Source organism: Dendrobates tinctorius, unplaced genomic scaffold (genome assembly GCF_039654945.1).
Source record: "Dendrobates tinctorius isolate UK_male_01 unplaced genomic scaffold, ASM3965494v1 ptg000203l, whole genome shotgun sequence".
In the NCBI taxonomy this organism is placed as follows: domain Eukaryota; kingdom Metazoa; phylum Chordata; class Amphibia; order Anura; family Dendrobatidae; genus Dendrobates; species Dendrobates tinctorius.
This window is the reverse complement of record NW_027361870.1, coordinates 24316175-24336593: the sequence shown is the minus strand read 5'-3', so window position 1 is coordinate 24336593 and position 20419 is coordinate 24316175. Positions and strand designations below refer to the sequence as shown.

Here is a 20419-nt window from a genome sequence, read left to right as displayed (position 1 = left end):
CAAGTGGTGAAGCCAGTGATACAGCAAGTGAACCTGGGGCCATTGATTTGCTGCACGCAATGTAAATGCAATGCAGAGTACGCGCAGATGCACTTTGTAATCAATTATGGGGAGCACCGCTGGAACTTCTGAGCTGTATTGCCGAGGAGGAGAGTTTACGGTAGTTTAGTATGTTATTTTATCACATCTGTTTTGCTTTTTCTCGTTTTTTTTTTTTCTAAGTCTGGATAATCCCTTTAAGGAAATTAATCCAAAAATATTATAGGTCATCAGCGACAGACTGCTTTTGCAAAACGTAGATAAAAATTGTATACAGGATTTTGCCAAGAGATAGAAAATGTAATGATCTGTTTACCTTAGGGTACCTTTACACTGCATTTAGGGACACGCTCGATGGCCCCCGTCAGAATACGTCAGAATCCCCCGCAAAACGGGAACTGGGTGCATGAACTAACGGGGTCATAAACTGTAATGGTGACAGCAGCGTGAACGTGAGCTCTGACATGCATTATTTTCGTGAGTGCACGCCCACTGGAGCCGGACACTCAGACATGGTAGACTGCGCCTCTAGTAGGCATACATTCCTGTAGGCATACACCCCCAAAAATGATGCACGGTACAGCGCACATTCACTCTGCTGGCAACATTATAGTCTAAGGCTATGTCGGCGCACATGTCCAAATCCCATTTTGCAGGGGGAAAGGGGGTGTATGGGGAGTTCGAACGCATGCCCGACGAGGGCCACCGAGGTTTTCCCCAAACACAATGTGAAAGCAGCCTTGGACAATGTTACGGTGTTAAACAATCGCTGACCTGTAAGTATTTAATAATCAGCCAGTCATTTAAAAGCCTGTAATAGATGGCTCAGTGCACATAGGCTGCCATTGTTCTCGGCAGCACAGTGCAGGCAGGCTGCCATTGTTCTCGGCAGCTCAGTGCACATAGGCTGCCATTGTTCTCGGCAGCTCAGTGCACATAGGCTGCCATTGTTCTCGGCAGCTCAGTGCACATAGGCTGCCATTGTTCTCGGCAGCTCAGTGCACATAGGCTGCCATTGTTCTCGGCAGCTCAGTGCACATAGGCTGCCATTGTTCTCGGCAGCTCAGGTTCTATTTACAAAAGACGATGCACCGCTGAGAATGATATTTTTTTTTTTTGCAAAATCTTTTAGTCGGGCGATCTGCTGCTTGTTTAGACTGCACAATTAATGTAAAAAGGAGTCTTCCTAAGAAAGATCATTTATGACTATCTTGCAGTGTAAATGGGCCATTACCTATCTTCGAGATCCTTGTGTTCCACCTCAAGGTTTTTATGAGCCGACTTCAGGTTTCCATGCTTAGAAATAAGAGATTCATATTCCGCTGCTTGGCGCTCATGAACCTGTGCCAGTTTCTCATGATCCTTCACTAATAACTCATACATGGATTTCAGTTCTTCCCGTTCTTTCACTAGAGATTCATTCTCACTTTCGAGGCTTGACTGCTGGAGAAGGAGCTGGGAGTTTTGGTTCATAAGTGAGGTGCTCTGTGAGTTCAATGTAGAATTTTCAACCTGGAAATACATTTTAAAACAATTAATTACATAGGTAACATCCAAGTTAAAGGGGTTGTCCGATGATGACATCAGTTGGCACTGGATGGGCTACTGGATATTGGTGACTGGGAGCATACACCGCAGGAACTGTAAAAAGTAAAGTACCGTATTTTTCGGATTATAAGACACACCCCAAATTTTGAGGAGAAAAATAGGAATTTTTTTTTTAATAAAATGGTGGTGCTTCTTATAATCCATGTGTCTTATTGCTTATCGGAGGTGGTGGCTGGGGTGAAGCGGGGTCCCAGGGTCGCTGCTGGAGGAGGCAGGAGTGGGGTGAAGGCGTGTTGCAATGTGCGGCACGCCGCTGCGGGTATCTGGCGCTGTGGGGGCTCTGCCAACATTTTGTGAAAGGCCAGAGCCCCCCGCAGTTCCATGGTTTCGTGTGCGATGGACTCTGGGAAAATGGCCGCCACAGGTGGCGAATGCGCAGATGGAGATCCGGCACCAAGATCTCAGGAGATGAGTTCTCAGCAAAAAAAAAAGTGAAAGGAAAAAAAGTGCGTCTTATAATCAGAAAAATACGGGTATCTGTTGTAGTCTACTTAGAAGACATTGTCACGGATTCATGATATGTGTGGTAAATGCTGGGAAAACCCAAATTTCCCTGTCTGAGAAGAGCAATGTTTAAGAAGTGCAAATGCTTGACCACCATTCCATTGAAATTACTGGACGGGGGCGTACAAGGGCTTGGACCCCACCTAATTTACTATTGTTTGTCTACCCTGTGGATAGATGATAATTAACTATAACTGGAATAGCCACTTAGGCTGACCTTCAACATTTTTTTAAAGTTTGGACAACACCTGTAACTTTGAGATTGCTAAATAATTTATACAAAGTCACAAGAAGGTAAAAATAACATGAGTGAATATTTGGGAATGACACCCATGGCAATATCACATGCACTAGGATTTTCTGGAAGGACCAATGGGCACAACGCTCGAGCGTGGTTTTGTACTTTTATTCTTGTGATTGCTGAGCATTAGGACACATCAGACGCTTAGTAAAGGGATCTCAAAGATCCTGCTGAATCAAAATTGACATATAAAGACATTAAATACATGAATTATGAATGTCCATATGGTAATTAGGCCCTTGTAGTGATGTTGGTGTGAGAGGGGTACACACAGGAAGAGACAAGGAATAACCTGTAGGGGGCAGAAGTGTATCATAATGCTCTACTTTATTTTGTTAGAAGAAATAATCAATTTTAAATATGCAAGTATTCTCTTAAGAGAAAGAGAGCCGGAACTCTAATGTCACCTATTGGGAGTAGCAATTCCAAAAGTCAAAATTGACTGCCAACAGGTGGCACTAGAGCTGCAGTCTTTTTTTTTCTCTTGCGAGAATACTTGCATATTTAATTTCTCAGCATTGTATTGTATGGCTCCTTATGGCGACTCTGAGCTTTCCAGAAGGAGAAACTCCACTCTGTACTGTAGACATCCATTTTAAAGGTATAGGCAAGAAAGCGGAGATTAAGACACCTGAGGATCCAAGAAGTACATTTTTATCAGATACCTGGAGCTTGGCGTTCTGAGTCTGCAGAGTTGTGTTCTGCTCTTGCAGAGAAATGGTTTGTTTCTGAAGAGCCATGATTTGTGCTTGTAAATTATCATTCTGTGTTTCCAGTTGTTTCAGTTGAGTTTTTAGGGCTTGCTTCTCTGCCTGCAAGGTGGCATTCTGAGAAAGAAAGCAAAATGCAAAAATTGGGTAAAGCAAAGTATTCAAGCTATAAAAAGTTCTCACTTAACCTTGTGCATAGGTGACCACTGCAAGGTCTCTGGTGTCCAAAGGCGGAGACTCCCTCTGATAGCCAGATTGGGCACCTTGTCCTTTGCCTGAATAGTGCGCATCTGCTCCATGCAACCTCTGCAGGACTGATATAGTAAGAAGAGCAACGTACTCCTCTTTCTCCAGTAGTCCAAAGGAAAATGAAGGAAGCGTGTTCAGTGCCACTCCATTCAGAGAGGAGACAAAAGTGATATTGGGGCAGGTCATACATTTCAGACCCCACAAATCTATAAGAGGTCGCCCATCCTGTGGATCCTGCGGATAGGTGATCACTCCTTGTAACCGGAAAACCTCTTGAGATTAAAATGATCAGAGATCTAACGAGAAGGAGTAACAAAAATGTCTGACTTCAGTTGTAGACATTGGGAAAATAAAGGGGTATTAAATAGGAATAATGTAATCTGAGTCTCTTCTGGTTTCCAACTATGACTGAAACCACAAGTTAGGGGCGCGTCACACAAGGAACCACAGTGGTGCCAGACAGACTAAATCAACTTATAATTCTGGCTGTCAAATTCCTTCACGGTGTCTGTCATTTCTTGTTCTTGTCAATCAAATGTTTCAGAATCTGATACAAAGGCTCCTAAATGGAACCCCATAATGCAGATGTGAGCATAGCCTTAGGGTACTTATCTCCCCCAGATAGGCATGGTTACACACCATGGTACACCTGTCTAGAAGAGCTCGCCTTGTATTTAGTGCTAACCATTTTCGGTTAATGTGTGGTTTATCATATCCCTGACTGCCAATCTAAGCCAAGCCATGATGGAAGCGCCAATTAGAACACAGCACACATTCATCCACCATGACAGATGCCCCATGAACCACACATAATAATTATCCTATATAATCAATAACACAGTTTATCTATTATATTCAAACCCAGAAATATGTCCTACATTTCTCTCAATTTCTATCAAGCGATCCTTGATCTTCAGCAACTCCTTGGTGGTCTCCTGGCTCTCCCTCTCCCATTTATTCACAGGTCCAGTGTCATCGCCAGGCCGAGGAGGGGAGCTCTGTGCCAACCGCTCTTCTTCCTGCCTCTGTTTCAGCGCTTCATAATTTTTCTTCACCTGATGAAAAATAACATTTAGCCAAAATCTATACACGCAGATGAGGTGCCATATATCAATCTAGGTGGTGGTTTGAGTGTATGAATTATAGTTAGCTAGGATTTGTAAGACTGAAAAATAATCTGAAAACTGACTCCAATCATCCAACAGACGTATATGTAGTAGATGTGGGGAGCTGTGTGCCTAAGAGCATATTCTTTATAAATAAAATAATAACTTAAGGTATCATTCCTTAATGGGGTGATCCAGCTTTAGATAAGCCCCTATATTTATATTAAACCGTTTGTCTAGGACTTGAACTTTGATAGTCAATCCTGAGGATAGTCCATCAAAGGTGGAAGCTCCAGCATTGGCATGCCTCCAATGGAGGCAGACAACAAAACTCTGATGGCGCGTGCGAGTTTGGGGGCCAGGGACCCGCCCTCTGATTGGCATCCAACTACTTCTGTAGGCCTGGTTAGAACTGTCATCAGATCCAGCTGGCCTATTAGAGAGAGAAGCTCTGCTCATTGGCTAGTTACATCGTCTGACCTTTCTAGACCACCTATTCCGTGACCATGAGGGTAAAGGAGTTAATTTGGACGTTTGCTAAGGGTCCCCATAATTTCTATGAATGTTCTGACCTCCAGGACCCCACTAATTATTAGAACAATGAAAAATGCCATGGTTGTAACACCTATGAGCTACACTACATATGTACATGCAATTTATGATATGCTGCAGTAAAATAATGCTGGGAATGAAATCTACAATCATGTGTATCATTGCCAAATTGTGCTACAATTTCAGTCCTTCACGATCCCAGAAACACCCCTAAAATGACCCAGCAAGCCCTATGTAACACAAACTGGCCTCTTTCATTGGACATTCCCACATAAACCAGGAATGTTACCAATTGTCCAAATGTTATACTCACAGTTTTCAGTTCCTGGCGAAGCTGTTGATTAAAATTAGCCGACTCTCCTAACCGAGCCTCGAGAGAAGCAATTTTTTCTTCCTTAATTTCTAGTGACTTCTTTAAGGTTGATTCTATTTTTGATTCCAGGAGCTTGTACCTGCTGCTTAACAACATGGATGTTTGTTAATTTCGTCTAGTGATGATGATGATGCAATTACCTGACTGTACAAAACCCAGACAGAAAGTCACATACAAAAAACATTCTTCACATAAAAAAACCAAAAATTGTACAAGTTGGAGAAATAAACATGAGCTGAAAGTAATAATGAAAAATCTACGGGAAACATGTTTATAATTAATACAGATAGTCGCAGATCTTAGTTTTTTTTTTATCTTTTGCATTTTTTCAAAGAAAGGTCAATTTCACAGCCAGCCAAGCACAGCAGCCTCATTTATACACAACATCTCCACCTTCTTAAGTATTCCTCGCTCGGCGCCCCTGTAGCGTTGGGCCTGTGTACACTATAGCTCTACTTGTTTTGGCACAAGTGGCCAGAAGCACATGAAAGCCTCCATTCTCCTGTCTGTCCACATGCAAAAGAAGGCTGAAGTACAGCCGACATGGAAACATATTGGGTAACGTACAAAATAAAGTTACACTGGAGTGAGGATCAAAAACAACAGGCTATATTAATACACAAGCGCTCTCTACTATCACTATCTGAGCTATATAGTGGGTGCAAAAGTAGCAGTGACACATGGCCCTTGGTGCCTGCCAGGACCTATAGACCCCTCTAAAAAAAAAAAAATCACCAATATTATAAATGCCTCATGGATGCTTGGTCATGCTCTTATCATACATATTGTGCATCGGTGCTTATTAACAGGAATAACTTATGCTATACTATAATTCCATGTAAAAAACTGTGTACTCAAAAGCCTTACCACCAAAACTTCTCTTTCTTAAAGGGACTGTGTGACCAGTTTTTTGCTACCACATGTGAGAGCAGTATAATGTTGGGGCAGAGTCACCGGATTCCAGTGATGTATCACTTACTGGGTTGCATCCTACAGTTTTGATTAAAACCGTTTTGTCTGCAGCAGACTTGCCAGTATTCTGAATGCCGAGCTCTGTATAACCTTACCCACACCAATGATTGGCAGCTTTCTGTGTACACTGTGCATAGGCAGAAAGCTGCCAATCAGTGGTGGGGGCAGGGGTTATACAGAGCTCAGGAATATGGAGGCATGGCAGCATATTTTCTAGTCTTCTAGGGATAATTTCCTGCTAATAAAAGTTATCTTATCAAGAAAGCAGCCACGTAAGTGACAAACCTGGCAGCACGGTGGCTCAGGGGCTAGCACTGCAGCCTTGCAGCGATGGGGTTATGGGTTCAAATCCCAACAAGGACAATAATCTGCAAGGAGTTTGTATGTTCTCCCCGTGTTTGTGTGGGTTTCCTACGGGTTCTCCGATTTCCTCCCACTCTCCAAAGACATACTGATAGGGAATTGTGAGCCCCAATGGGGACAGTGATCATAATGTCTGTAAAGCGCTGTGGAATTAATGGTGCTATATAAGTGAGTAAAATAAATAAATATAATCGCTAGAATCAGAATCTCTGTCTGCTGCTCTCAGAATAAGTGAAAAAACCTAAAATGGGTTGCCTACAACTAATCGATCACCTCAGTGCCCAATGTAAAATAAGCACAATTGATGCTCACTTCCTGCAGTAGCGCAGATACTGTGTTGTTGACTCTTTTATGCTTGGCTGGTCAAGTGGTTGTAGCAGTCAGGTGACACAGCAATCAATGGCCACTGATTGGCTGCAGACTCTCATTACACCGTCAGAGTGCCTCACCCCTCTGATGGAATAGTGAAGCCTTCAGCCAATCAGCAGCCTCTTCCTGTAGTAGAGAACCCCTTTAAATATTTAGACATAGGTTGATACTCATTGGATGCAGTGTATCTTATGATTATTATGTGCAAAAATGTAAGCGGCAAATGAGTTGCACCAGTTCAAGAGCAGCTACTTTTCTCCTGTTCGTTTGTACATATGGTTTTAAAGAGCTGTAACGTTTTCTTGCATTCACTTACTGGAATAATATTTGCCTCTATTTCAATGATACTCAATTATTCATGTAATTTGTCATTTTTTTATATTAATTTTTTTTATTATTATTATATACACTTTCTTTCACACATTGTGCCCCTAGAAACATGGATTTTTGTGAGTACTCACCGTAAAATCCTTTTCTCTGAGATGCTCATTGGGGGACACAGAGACTGTGGGTGTGTGCTACTGCCGTCTGGAGGCTGACACTAAGTATACAAAAAACAAGTTAGCTCCTCCTCCGCCGCATACACCCTCACCCCGATAGCGGGCGGAAACCAGTTTAGTGCAAAAGCAGTAGGAGAACATAACAATAAATTAGCCTTAACGCAGAAAATCATATGTCTGAAAAAGGACCACCCTACATTAAACAAGGAATTATACTATTCAAATAAACAAGAGCCAACTGGCTATCAGGGTGGGTGCTGTGTCCCCCAATGAGCGTCTCGGAGAAAAGGATTTTACGGTGAGTACTCACAAAAATCCATGTTTCTCCTTCGTCTCATTGGGGGACACAGAGACTGTGGGACGTCCTAAAGCAGTCCCTGGGTGGGAGCAACTCACCGATCCAAACCGCATGCCCACCTGTTTAAAGGTGTGCCACTGCTGCCTGGAGAATTTTCCTACCCAGGCTCGCATCTGACAAAGCCTGAGTATGCACATTGTAATGCTTAGAGAACGTGTGCAGGCTTGACCAGGTTGCCGCCTTGCATACCTGTTCTGCCGAAGTGCCCAAGAGGCGCCCACTGCCTGAGTCGAGTGCGCCCCTATTCCAGTTGGAATCGGCGTGCCTCTGATACGGTAAGCCTCTTGAATAGTTAGGCGAATCCATCTGGCTATGGTCGACCGTGAGGCTGCGAGCCCTTTCCTGCGCCCTTCGGGGATCACAAACAACGAGTCTGTTTGGTGAAAAGGTGCTGTCCTTGACACATACCTCCTGAGGGCCCTTACTAGGTCCAGCATGTGGAGCGCCTTCTCCACTCTGTGTACCGGAGCTGGACAAAAAGAAGGCAAAACAATGTCCTCATTAATATGGAAAGAGGACACAACCTTCGGCAGAAATGGCGGCGGTGGTCTAAGGACTACCTTATCCTTAAAAAAGGTCAGAAACGGAGCTCTACAGGATAGGGCTGCCAATTCCGAGACCCACCTAATGGAAGTTATGGCTACCAAAAACACGACCTTCCTGGAAAGGTATGACAATGCGACTTCCTGCAACGGCTCAAAAGGAGCTTCCTGCAGGACACCCAGAACCAGATTAAGGTCCCAGGCGTCTATGGGCGCTCTAAAGGGGGGCACCAAGTGAGAGACCCCCTGAATGAATGTCTTGACCTGCATATTGGTAGCGATCTTTCCCTGGAAAAGGACAGACAAAGCCGATATCTGTCTCCTCAGGGAACTCGGGGCCAAACCTGCGTCTAGCCCTGATTGCAGAAAAGCCAGGATGTTGGGAACCGAGAAGGACAAAGGCGCAACCCCGTGCTCTCGACACCAGAGAAAGAAAACCTTCCAAGTGTTATGATAAACCCTCGCCGAGGCCGGCTTCCGGGCGCTTACCATTGTAGCCACCACTTCACGCTGAAACCCCGCCTGGGTCAGAATCCAGGATTCAATGGCCATGCTGTCAAACACAGGGCACCTAAGTTCGGGTGGTAGATCGGCCCCTGGGACAATAAGTCTGGCCGTTCTGGTAGACGCCATGGCACGTCTGCGAGGAGCTGTAATAGATCCGCGTACCAAGCTCGACGGGGCCAGTCTGGAGCCAGCAGAATTGCCGGGACCCTCTCTATCTTGATCTTTCTGATGACCCTCGGTAGAAGAGGCAGAGGGGGAAACAGGTATGGGAGCCGAAACTGGCTCCATGGAAGGACCAACGCATCCACTGCGATTGCTCGCGGATCCTGGGACCGGGCGACAAACATGCACACCTTGGCGTTCTCCCTGGAGGCCATCAGGTCCACGTCCAGAGTCCCCCACCATTGGCAAATCTGCTGGAAGACCTCGGGATGCAGGGACCATTCCCCGGCCATGACACCCTGCCGACTCAGGAAATCTGCTGCCCAATTTTCCACGCCTGGAATGTGAACTGCTGAGATTACTGAGTGGTGCCTCTCGGCCCACCGGAGTACATGCTCTATCTCGCGCATGGCTGCCTTGCTGCGCGTGCCTCCCTGGTGATTCACGTACGCCACTGCCGTGGCGTTGTCTGACTGGACCCGGACTGGGCGACCTGCTAGCCAGTGCTGAAAATGCTGCAACGCCAACCGCACCACTCGAATCTCCAACAAGTTGATCGGAAGATGAGCCTCCTGGGGTGACCACTGCCCCTGTGCCGTGTGATGACGAAATAGTGCTCTCCAACCGAGAAGACTCGCGTCGGTTGTGATCACCAACCATTGGTCTGGAGGAAATGGTTTCCCCTGAAGGAGAGAGGAGTTGCGCGTCCACCATTGAAGTGCTCGTCGGACCTGAAAGTACAACCTGCACTGATGATCTAGGGAGAACGGACTCCTGTCCCACGCTGCCAAGAGAGCATGCTGCAGGGGCCGAAGATGAAATTGAGCAAACGGAATTGCCTCTATTGCCGCTACCATTCTCCCTAGAACCCTCATCCCAAATCGAATCGTGTGAGGGCCTGGTTGCTGAAGACTCCGAACTCCCTGCCGGAGCGCCCGAGCCTTGTCCTGAGGGAGAATTACCAACCCTCGGGAAGTATCGAAAATCATCCCTAGGAATGGAATCCTCTGAGCTGGGATAAGAGATGACTTTTTTCCATTGACCAACCATCCTAGGCGAGATAGGGTATCCAGCGTGATGCTGACATTCTCCTCGCATGCTTGAAAGGACGGCCCCTTTACCAAGAGGTCATCTAAGTACAGCAAAACCACAATGCCCCGAGCATGAAGAATGGCCATAACGACCGCCATTACCTTCGTGAATACCCTGGGAGCTGTGGCTAACTCGAATGGCAGAGCCACAAATTGAAAATGCCGGCCATCGATTGCAAACCGAAGGAACTTTTGATGCGGGGGAAAAATAGGGATGTGCAGGTAGGCATCCTGAACATCGATTGAGGCTAAATATTCTCCCTGCTCCATGGCCGATATCACTGACCGGAGGGAATCCATCCGAAAGTGCCTGACTCTGATGAACCTGTTTAGGAGCTTTAGGTCCAGAACCGGCCTTACTGTTCCGTCCTTCTTGGGGACCGCGAACAGGTTGGAATAAAATCCTTGAGCCTTTTCGCCCTCTGGTACCGGGACAATGACCCTGTTGTACTGAAGAATCCTGATGGCTCCTAGCAACGCCTATGCCCGGGACTCCGATTTGGGAAGCCGGGAAAGAAAAAAATCGCCTTGGCGGATGTCCGATAAACTCTATTTTGTACCCGGATGACACTAATTCCGCCACCCATGCATCGTGTGCCACCTTGACCCAGACGTGGCGGAACCTGAGCAGACGACCGCCTACTCTGCTGTCTTCGGGTACCTGAAGCCTCGAGTCATTTTTCTGAGGGCCTCTGGGACCTGGCCCCCTTGACCTGGTGGACGGCCCCGCATCCTCCCAAGCGGATTGGCTTTATACGTGACCTGGCGCTGTCTTGGTTGTAGCGAGTTGGGGCGGTAGAACTGGCCGCTGTTGCCCATCCGGGGGTCGCAAAATGCTCGAAAGCGCGCCTGTGGTTGACGAAAGGGCGGTCTACTCTTCTGCTGTGGGAGAAAGCTGCTCTTTCCCCCTGTGGCATCCGAAATGAGCTTGTCTAATTTCTCTCCAAAAAGTCGGTTACCCTGATATGGGAGGGACGTTAACGATTTCTTAGAAATTGAATCAGCCCGCCATAGCCTTAGCCACAAGGCTCTCCTAATGGCGATAGCGTTTGCCGCCGCTAGTGCCGCGCAATTAGCCGCATCCAAGGATGCATTAATTAGATAGTCACCCGCCATCGCGATCTGATTTGCTATCTCAGACACCTCTATCGGCAAATCTCTCTCTTGCAGGACTCTATTCAAAGACTCTGACCATGACATCATGGCCATGGCCACCCATGTTGCCGCAAATGAAGGCAAAAGTGCTGATCCCGATGCCTCATACACCGAGCGGGCTAAACCTTCTATGAGCCGATCCGTGGGATACATAATGGAAGAACCTCTAGGCACTGACAACAATGATCTTGAGGCCAGGCGTGACACTGGGGGATCCACAATCGGAGATTCCACCCATGTTTTACAGAGCTCTGGTGCAAACGGGTAACTCGTCTCTAGCGTCTTCTGTCCCGAAAAGCGCTTGTCTGGATGTTCCCTGTGCCGTTGTACCATGTCCTCGAATTCTGGATGAGTGCTAAACACCCTATGAGGTCGCCTGGTCTTTTTAAAAGATATCTTATGCCCTGCGGTTAGGGAGACATCCTCCTCAATACCTAGAGTCTGATTGACAGCCTCAATGAGACTGTCTACCGTCTCCCGACACCCCGGGGTATCCAGGTCCAGGGATTCCTGCATGTCCTCATCCGAACTCTGCTCGCTCCCAGACAATGGTGACGGTGAGCGAGACACCGCACTCATGGATGCTGAAGCACCGGAGGGGCCCGGAGACGCCATATGGGATCTCTCCCTGTACGTCTGTTTAGAGAGAGTGCGGCCCCTGCAGGCCGGCGGCTCTTGTTAGGTGGATGAACCTTCCCAAACAGGCGAGCCGTCGTCTCTACCCCTATCCGGGGACTGAAGGGTCCCAATCGCCTTCGTAAGCGAAACCATAGACCGAGAAAGTGATAACGCCCATTCCGGGGGGTCCGAACCCCTGGGCTCCATTGGAGGGGAGGGCTCCTGGGCGCGTTCGGAACTACAGGCTTCACATAACTTAATAGTCCGCGCTCGCGTGAACACCACCCCGCAGGAAAAGCATGCGGTATAAAGGAACGTGTGCTTTTTCCCTTTTCCAGACATACTGCAGAAAAGGCCAACTTTCTCTCTCTCTCTTTTTCCCCTTTTTTTCTTTTTTTTTTTTTTTTAAACATAAGGGGGAATGAGGAGAAGGAGGAACACTTGCCCTAGTGTGGCTCCGGGACGGGGTCGCACTTACCCGGCTCCTGCTGTCTCCCCGCGCTCCTGATCCTGCTGTCGCTTCTTCTCTGGGTAGGCTGCGATGCTCTGCTGACCGCGGCCTACCCTGTTCTGAAGCCAGGGCCTCAATTTTATCCAGCGCCCGCCCTGGACATGGGGGCGGCGCCGGATCTGACATCACGTCGGGGGGCGGGCCTTCCCCCCACGGCCTCCCGTGGAGGGAGGAGAAAGGGAGGCAGGAGGGAGGAAGCGGAGAGGGGAGAGGAAGGAGGGAGCTGCTGCTGATCACCGCACTTTGGTTACTCTGCAGCTCCAGCCCTGAGTTGCTGGGGCATACAAAATGTATTAGTGTTTGTCGCTCTTCCTAAGCCTGGAGCCTCTCGCTGCCCAGGGGCCCTCCCAGCCCAACCATACCTCCTTGAGGCCATGAGGTAATCCATCTTCGGACGGTGCAGGCACCCTAGCTCCGTCCGCCTTGTCTGGGCGAGGAGAGGGACTGTCCGCCGCCATGCAGCACCGCCGTCATGCGTTGGTGGAGCAGTGGGGGCGCACAGACTAGTCTTCTGCCTCTGTGCAAGCCCATGGTTTCACTACCTAGGGGTGGACAGGGCTAAGTCTGGCATAATGTCCCACGTCGCAGGAGAGGAAACGTGGAGAGACACTCGCACGTGGTCGCCCGTTGTTGGTTTGGGGAAATCGGATCCTTTCAATAGGATGCGTTGCCCCTGTCTTATCTTCTCAGAAAATAAAAAATAAAAATAGATGTCTGGGGAAAAGTCCCAGAGATGTCCCTCGGTGCGGGAAAGGATACGCGGAGGCGATACTCCCGCGTGCTCGCCCGTTGATGTTTTGGGGAGATCGGACCCTTTCAATAGGGTCCGTCGCCCCTGTCTCCTCTTCATAGCGAGAAAGATATAAAAAAAAAAAAAAATAGTCTGGAGAGACCCAGACTGCATGTGCCTCCATCAGACACTAAGCAAAAACTGGTTTCCGCCCGCTATCGGGGTGAGGGTGTATGCGGCGGAGGAGCTAACTTGTTTTTTGTATACTTAGTGTCAGCCTCCAGATGGCAGTAGCACACACCCACAGTCTCTGCGTCCCCCAATGAGACGAAGGAGAAATGTAATGAAAAAAAAAAAAAAAACTTTAGGGGGGGGAATTCAATAAGATTGATATATTTTGTTTATTACCGATTTTCACAGTATTATCAACCCCAGCTACAGGGCAAATTCAGCATCCTGCCTGTTTTATACAGCTGGGATGGATTTGATAAGACTCGGTAACTCCTTCAACCTTGGGGCAATCATGTGATCACTAGGATGAGAAATGGGGGAAATGTTACTGCCTGCTAAACTGGAGGGCAGAGATGGTAATAAATCATCTCTGCCTTCTCTATGAGGACATTTTAAATGTCTTTACAGAGTTGTAAGCGAACCACCCTGACATAATTAAAATGCTGGACAGTCGGGAAGTAGTTAAGTAATCAGGCAGTCATGAGAACAGTCATGTGACATTTTAATTTAAAGAAAAAATAGAAAAAAAAACAAAATATACACCAATTCCATACCCCGCCTCTCGACCCCTCATTGTGTATCACATCCATTTCATAGATCCGAAAAAAAATATCCAGTTTAACATTGACATTTTCTTATGTGATAAGCGCCACCTGCTGTTCATGGTTTATAGCAAAGTGCAGGTGCACCAGACTATCTGAGCGCTGCTGGTAACAAAGGCACATGCCCAGTCACTCTCCACACAGCCAGTTCTCTTTTGCACAGCAGCAGCCAATAGAAATTGCCGGCTTGCCAGAAACCTATTTCTATTGGCTGCTCTGCAGTGAACAGTGACTCACTATGTATATAACTGGCTGTACAGAGAGTGACTGAGCATGTATGACCAGCATAAGAATGCTCATTAGATGGACCTGGTAGCGCAATACTATGTAAGAACATCATAACTCACTGGATCTTTTCTTAACAGTTGTAACTTGCAAATATTTTCTATGATCTACCTCTCTGGCCCAGATGTCACCTCTCTGCTGTCCAGAATCCCAGAGTGTCTATCAGCCGTATCCTCCTTCTCCTCTCGCTTCCTCAAGCTCAATGTGGACAAATCTGAACTCATCATCTTTCCTCCATCTCACAGATCTTCCTTACCCGACCTAGCTATAACACTTAATGACATCACGCTTTCCCCAGTACAGGAAGTCTGCTGCCTCGGAGTTACCTTTGACTCTGCCCTGTCCTTCAAACCGCACATCCAAGCTCTTTCCACCTCCTGTCACCTCCAGCTCAAAAACATTTCCAGAATCCGTCCTTTCCTCAACCCTCAATCTACTAAAATGCTTATGCATGCCCTCATCATCTCCCGCCTCGACTACTGCAACATCCTTTTCTGTGGTCTCCCTGCTAACACCCTCGCACCTCTCCAGTCCATCCTTATCTCTGCTGCCCGACTAATTAATCTCTCTCCTCGCTACTCCTCTGCTTCTCCCCTCTGCAAATCTCTTCACTGGCTCCCATTCCCTCAGCGTATCCAGTTCAAATTACTAACACTGACCTACAAGGCCATCTATAACCTGTCTCCTCCATATGTCTCTGAACTAATCTCCAGGATACCTTCCCTCACGTAATCTCCGGTCCTCCCAAGACCTCCTTCTCTCCTCCACACTTATTCGCTCCTCATCCAACCGCCTCCAAGACTTCTCACAAATTGCCCCTGTCCTCTGGAATTCTTTGCCCCAACAAGTCCGACTATCAACCACATTTGGATCCTTCAGACGGAACCTGAAAACCCACCTCTTCAAGAAAGCCTACAGCCTGCAATGACCCCGCTACCTCCTTCTCTCTCACCACTACTGGAGATATCACCTCAACCAACACCAGAACTGCTGCAACCCACCAACCTACTGTCTCCTTCCCCACCATCCTGTAGCATGTAAGCCCGAAAGGGCAGGGTCCTCTCTCCCCTCTGTATCAGTCTGTGATTGTTAGTTTGTTTACTGTAAGTGATATCTGTAATTTGTATGTAACCCCTTCTCATGTACAGCACCATGGAATCAATGGTGCTATATAAATAAATAATAATGATCTATACGGCAGATGTAATGTAACGGTGGGACAACCAATGTAAGTATTGTACTGCATTAAATAGCAATAATTCTAGAAAAAAAAAAATACTATGTGAATGTGTCGGGTTATTAAGGGTATTATTATTATCATCATTATTATTATAAAACTTCTATTCTCTTATTCATGCAAATAATCTATCAGTACGGAACAATCTGTACTTTCACCTGCCACCACTGGAATGACTGGAATGGCTACATGAAAGGAGAAGGGATTACATGTAATTATTGAGTCCGCTTTTATTATTAAGCTAACTTTTCATTAAGTAACCCTATGACCTTGTTACTACATAGAAGGCTGAAAGCTTGGAGCTCTGAGAATGAGAAATGGTGATCCCCAAATAACAGATGTTCTTACATATTTATCTGACATTGTGTGATTTAACGTGGGTTAAATACTACCTCAACCCAAATATCGCCAGGGGACATGTCTGACTAAATGCCATAAGACCCCTTCCGAAATACCATTACTTTTCTTTATACACTTAACATTTGAGATCTAGTAGCTCGGTATGAAACCTACCATGTATATGGAGTATTAGAAGGTTGTTGTTAAACTGTGTTGTATAGAGAAAAAAAGCTGAATACTGCTTCTTGGAAACCATAAGTAGGTTGGGGGACTATTACAGCCCGACAGAATATTGTCATTATCAAAAGAGCATTCAGTTAGATCTTGTTGAAGTGGTTGGCCATCTTAAAACCATACTTTGATGACATTTCTTCTTAAAAGGATGGGTGACATCACGCCTGCCTATATCAAGAGGTTTGATCCTACTGACAGTTTCCCTTTAAACAACATCATGCCTATTCCTGTCCTGCCCTCATTATCCATATGTCAGGGAGCAGAACTGCACAGGTATTAGTATGTAAGGGCTCATGGCCATGGCAATGCCTCCTGTATGGACCTTTGTTATCGCACACAGTACTTATGGGTCAATATCACAAATCCGTAATCACTCTGTGTGCCGTATGTTTCACCAGATTGACACTACATTCCCACTAGAAGCAGTGATTAGAAGGGGAGTACCTCCATAATGCAGCATCCACTGAATTCTCGAGATCTCCAAGGATCAAGAGGAAGAAAATGGATCTAACAGACCCTGTTCCTATCCCGATCTATACTATTGTCAAAATACATGCAGACATACAAATGATTTTTATCGAGGTTTGGAATAATGCAATAATAGCTGGCAAAGCCAAACGGATGGTGACCTGCATGCAAATATTACACTTCCCTCGTTCACAAATTTACCTCTATCTCTATATAATAATACACTGGGTAGTTTGGTTAATGAATGATGAGATGCTGATTTTTTTCTGTACAGAGTGAATCAAGTGAATTATGCCAAGTACTGCCCATACAGTGGTGTTGGGGGCCCAGATCTGTACAGGAGCCCATCGGGGGATTCCCCTGTTACCCTGTGGGCCAGTCCGACAGTCCGTGCCTGTCTGGACTACAACTACTTTCAGTAAATATATTTAATCCCCTTTTTTGCTTCCTTATCTGGTTGATTGTGGCTCTGTAGATAAGACTTAAAACTTTAAACATAAAATACGATCTTTTATAAAAATAAAACAAATTTTTTTGTGCTTACCTGTCGTCACTTGTCTGCTCATCGTGTAAGAGTCGATCCTTATTCAGACCAATCTTTTCCAGCTCATGGGTGAGTTTTTCCAGTTCATTATTCGTTTGTTGTGTCTTTAACTTCTCATTCACCAAATCCTAATAATTTAATGAAGACCTAAGTTATATAATTATATATTCTAAATGTACTGACTAGAAGATAAAAAATCTCTAAACCAATTATCTTATCTCCAAAATTACTTTTTCTACCTTAGGGTCCCGTTTCACATAGCGACGCACCAGCGATCCCGACGATATGACCTGGTAAGGATCGCTGGTACGTCGCTACATGGTCGCTAGTAAGATCTCAAACAGGCAGATCTCTTTAACGACACAGCAACAATGCGGCGATCCGTACAACGACCTCGGCAGTCGTTGGGACCTTGTCACACAGCAGGTATTCTGAACGATTCCAGCCTGCGTCCCTGAGTTCTGCGTCGCCAACGAGGTCACTCGTCGACGTCAAACACAACAATGCATGCAGACCAGCGGGACGCCGATGATGAAAAAATGGCCCAGGACATTCGAGCATGATTAGCGATATCCAGAGGGGGGGCCGTCACCGCTATGTGTCTCATGTAGCGAGATCGCTGTTGTGTCACAAAATCGGTGACGCATTAGCGATCTCGCTATGTGAGACGGGGCCTTTAGTGGAGAATTACTGCCTTTCATTACATTGTCTCATTTAGAAGGCCAATTTCGCAATATGCAATTAGACATCAAAGAACATTTCTCAAAGAAGACCTCCCCTTAATTTTTTGTATTCCCTAAATGTGTGTAAACGTTAATGATGTGTAATGTCGGCGTGTTAATCCAGTTATATGTGAGCCGGAAGTTTCCCTAACAAAGTAAGTCTATGGAGACGCCTTCTGACGCTCCATAAGTTTACATTGTAAAATCCAATTTTGGGTCACAGAGCGCAGCGTGATCCTGAGAGTCTGAATTGCTGTCACGTGACTCAGAAAAGGACTGGAATGGCGCTGGATACCAGAGAAGACGGCAATCGGGGGAGTATATTAACATTCGCACAAAGGCCCGCCGCTTCCCCTCTACATAGGGTCTTATCAGTGGTAAATGTCATCTCCTGTCTCAGTAATGTAAAATCTGTATTCATTGACTACAGACTGAATGAAGGAGAAAGAACAGATTTCTATGATGAAAAAATGACAAAGCTGATGACAAAGCTGCATATTTTCACATGTGCTGCCGATTTATTCATCAACAATTAAAATTATGGTAACCCTTTAAGGTAAATAGAAAAACTAGTTCCAGAATGCTGATAAAAGGTGATTATTAACCCCTTCATGACCAAGCCTATTTTGACCTTAATGACCAGGCCATTTTTTGCAATTCTGACCAGTGTCCCTTTATGAGGTAATAACTCTGGAACGCTTCAACGCATCCTAGCGATTCTGAGATTGTTTTTTCGTTATATATTGGGCTTCATGTTAGTGGTAAATTTAGGTCGATAATTTTTGCATTTATTTGTGAAAAAAATCAGAAATTTGGCGAAACTTTAGAAAATTTCGCAATTTTCAAATTTTGAACTTTTATTCTGTTAAACCAGAGAGTTATGTGACACAATATAGTTAATAAATAACATTTCCCACATTTCTAATTTACATCAGCACAATTTTGGAAACAAATTTTTTTTGTTAGGAAGTTATAAGGGTTAAAAGTTGACCAGCGATTTCTCACTTTTACAACAAAATTTACAAAACCATTTTTTTTTTTTAGAGACCACCTCACATTTGAAGTCATTTTGAAGGGTCTATATGGCAGAAAATACCCAAAAGTGACACCATTCTAAAAACTTCACCCCTCAAGGTACTCAAAACCACATTCAAGAAGTTTATTAACCCTTCAGGTGCTTCACAGGAACTAAAGCAACGTGGAAAAAATGGACATTTTAATTTTTCCAACAAAAATTTTCTTTTAGCATCAATTTTTTCATTTTCACATGGGTAACAGGATAAAATGGATCCTAAAATTTGTTGGACAATTTCTCCTGAGTACACCAATTCCTCATATGTCATAAACCACTGTTTGAGTGCACGGCAGGGCTCAGAAGGGAAGGAGCGCCATTTGACTTTTTGAATGGAAAATATGCTGGAATATTTAGCAGTTGCCATGTCGCCTTTAGAGAGTCCTTGTGTGCCTAAACATTGGAGCTCCCCCACAAGTGACCCCATTTTGGATACTAGACCCTCCATAAACCACTTTTTGAGCGCACGGCAGGGCTCAGAAGGGAAGGAGCACCATTTGACTTTTTGAATGGAAAATTGGCTCCAATTGTTAGCGGACACCATGTCTTGTTTGGAGAGCCCCTGTGTGCCTAAACTTTGGAGCTCCCCCACAAATGATCCCATTTTGGAAACTAGACCACCCAAGGAACTTATCTAGATGCACAGTGAGCACTTTGAACCCCCAGGTACTTCACAGAAGTTTATAATGCAGAGCCGCGACAATAAAAATATTTTTTTTCCTTAAAAAATGATTTTTTCAGCCCTATTTTTTATTTTCACAATGGTAACAGGAGAAATTGGACCCCAAAAAGTGTTGTCCAGTTTGTCCTGAGTACGCTGGTACCCCATATGTGGGGGGGTACCACTGTTCGGGCACACGTCGGGGCTCGGAATGGAAGTAGGGACGTTTTGAAATGCCGACTTGATGGAATGGTCTGCGGGCGTCATGTTAAGTTTGCAGAGCCCCTGATGTACCTAAACAGTGGAAACCCCCCACAAGTGACCCTGTTTTGGAAACTAGACCACCTAAGGATCTTATCTAGATGTGTGGTGAGCACTTTGAACCCCCAAGTGCTTTACAGAAGTTTATAACGCAGAGTCGTGAAAATTAAAAATCATTTTTTTCCACAAAAAAAATTTTAGCCCCCAGTTTTTTATTTTCAAAAGGATAACAGGAGAAATTAGACCCCCAAACTTTTTGTGCAATTTTTACTGAGTATGCTGATACCCCATATGTGGGGGTAAACCACTGTTTGGGCACACGTAGGGGTTTGGAATGGAGGGAGCACTGTTTGACTTTTTGAACACAAAATTGGCTGGAATAAATGGTGGCGCCATGTCGCGTTTGGAGACCCCGTGATGTGCCTAAACAGTGGAAACCCCTC

General features: G+C 45.6%; 1 protein-coding gene across 8 annotated transcripts in view; it reads right to left on the bottom strand.

The window, feature by feature from the left end:
* Positions 1-20419, bottom strand: part of CCDC88A (coiled-coil domain containing 88A) — a 276380-nt gene that overhangs the window by 49339 nt on the left and 206622 nt on the right. For all 8 annotated transcript variants that reach the window (XM_073553887.1, XM_073553894.1, XM_073553893.1 and 5 more), the window contains 5 exons: positions 17261-17388; positions 5383-5524; positions 4290-4466; positions 3118-3279; positions 1274-1551 (listed from right to left, as the gene is read on the bottom strand). In XM_073553887.1, the coding sequence (XP_073409988.1) occupies positions 1274-1551; positions 3118-3279; positions 4290-4466; positions 5383-5524; positions 17261-17388 (887 nt within the window). The remainder of the gene's footprint in view (positions 1-1273; positions 1552-3117; positions 3280-4289; positions 4467-5382; positions 5525-17260; positions 17389-20419) is intronic.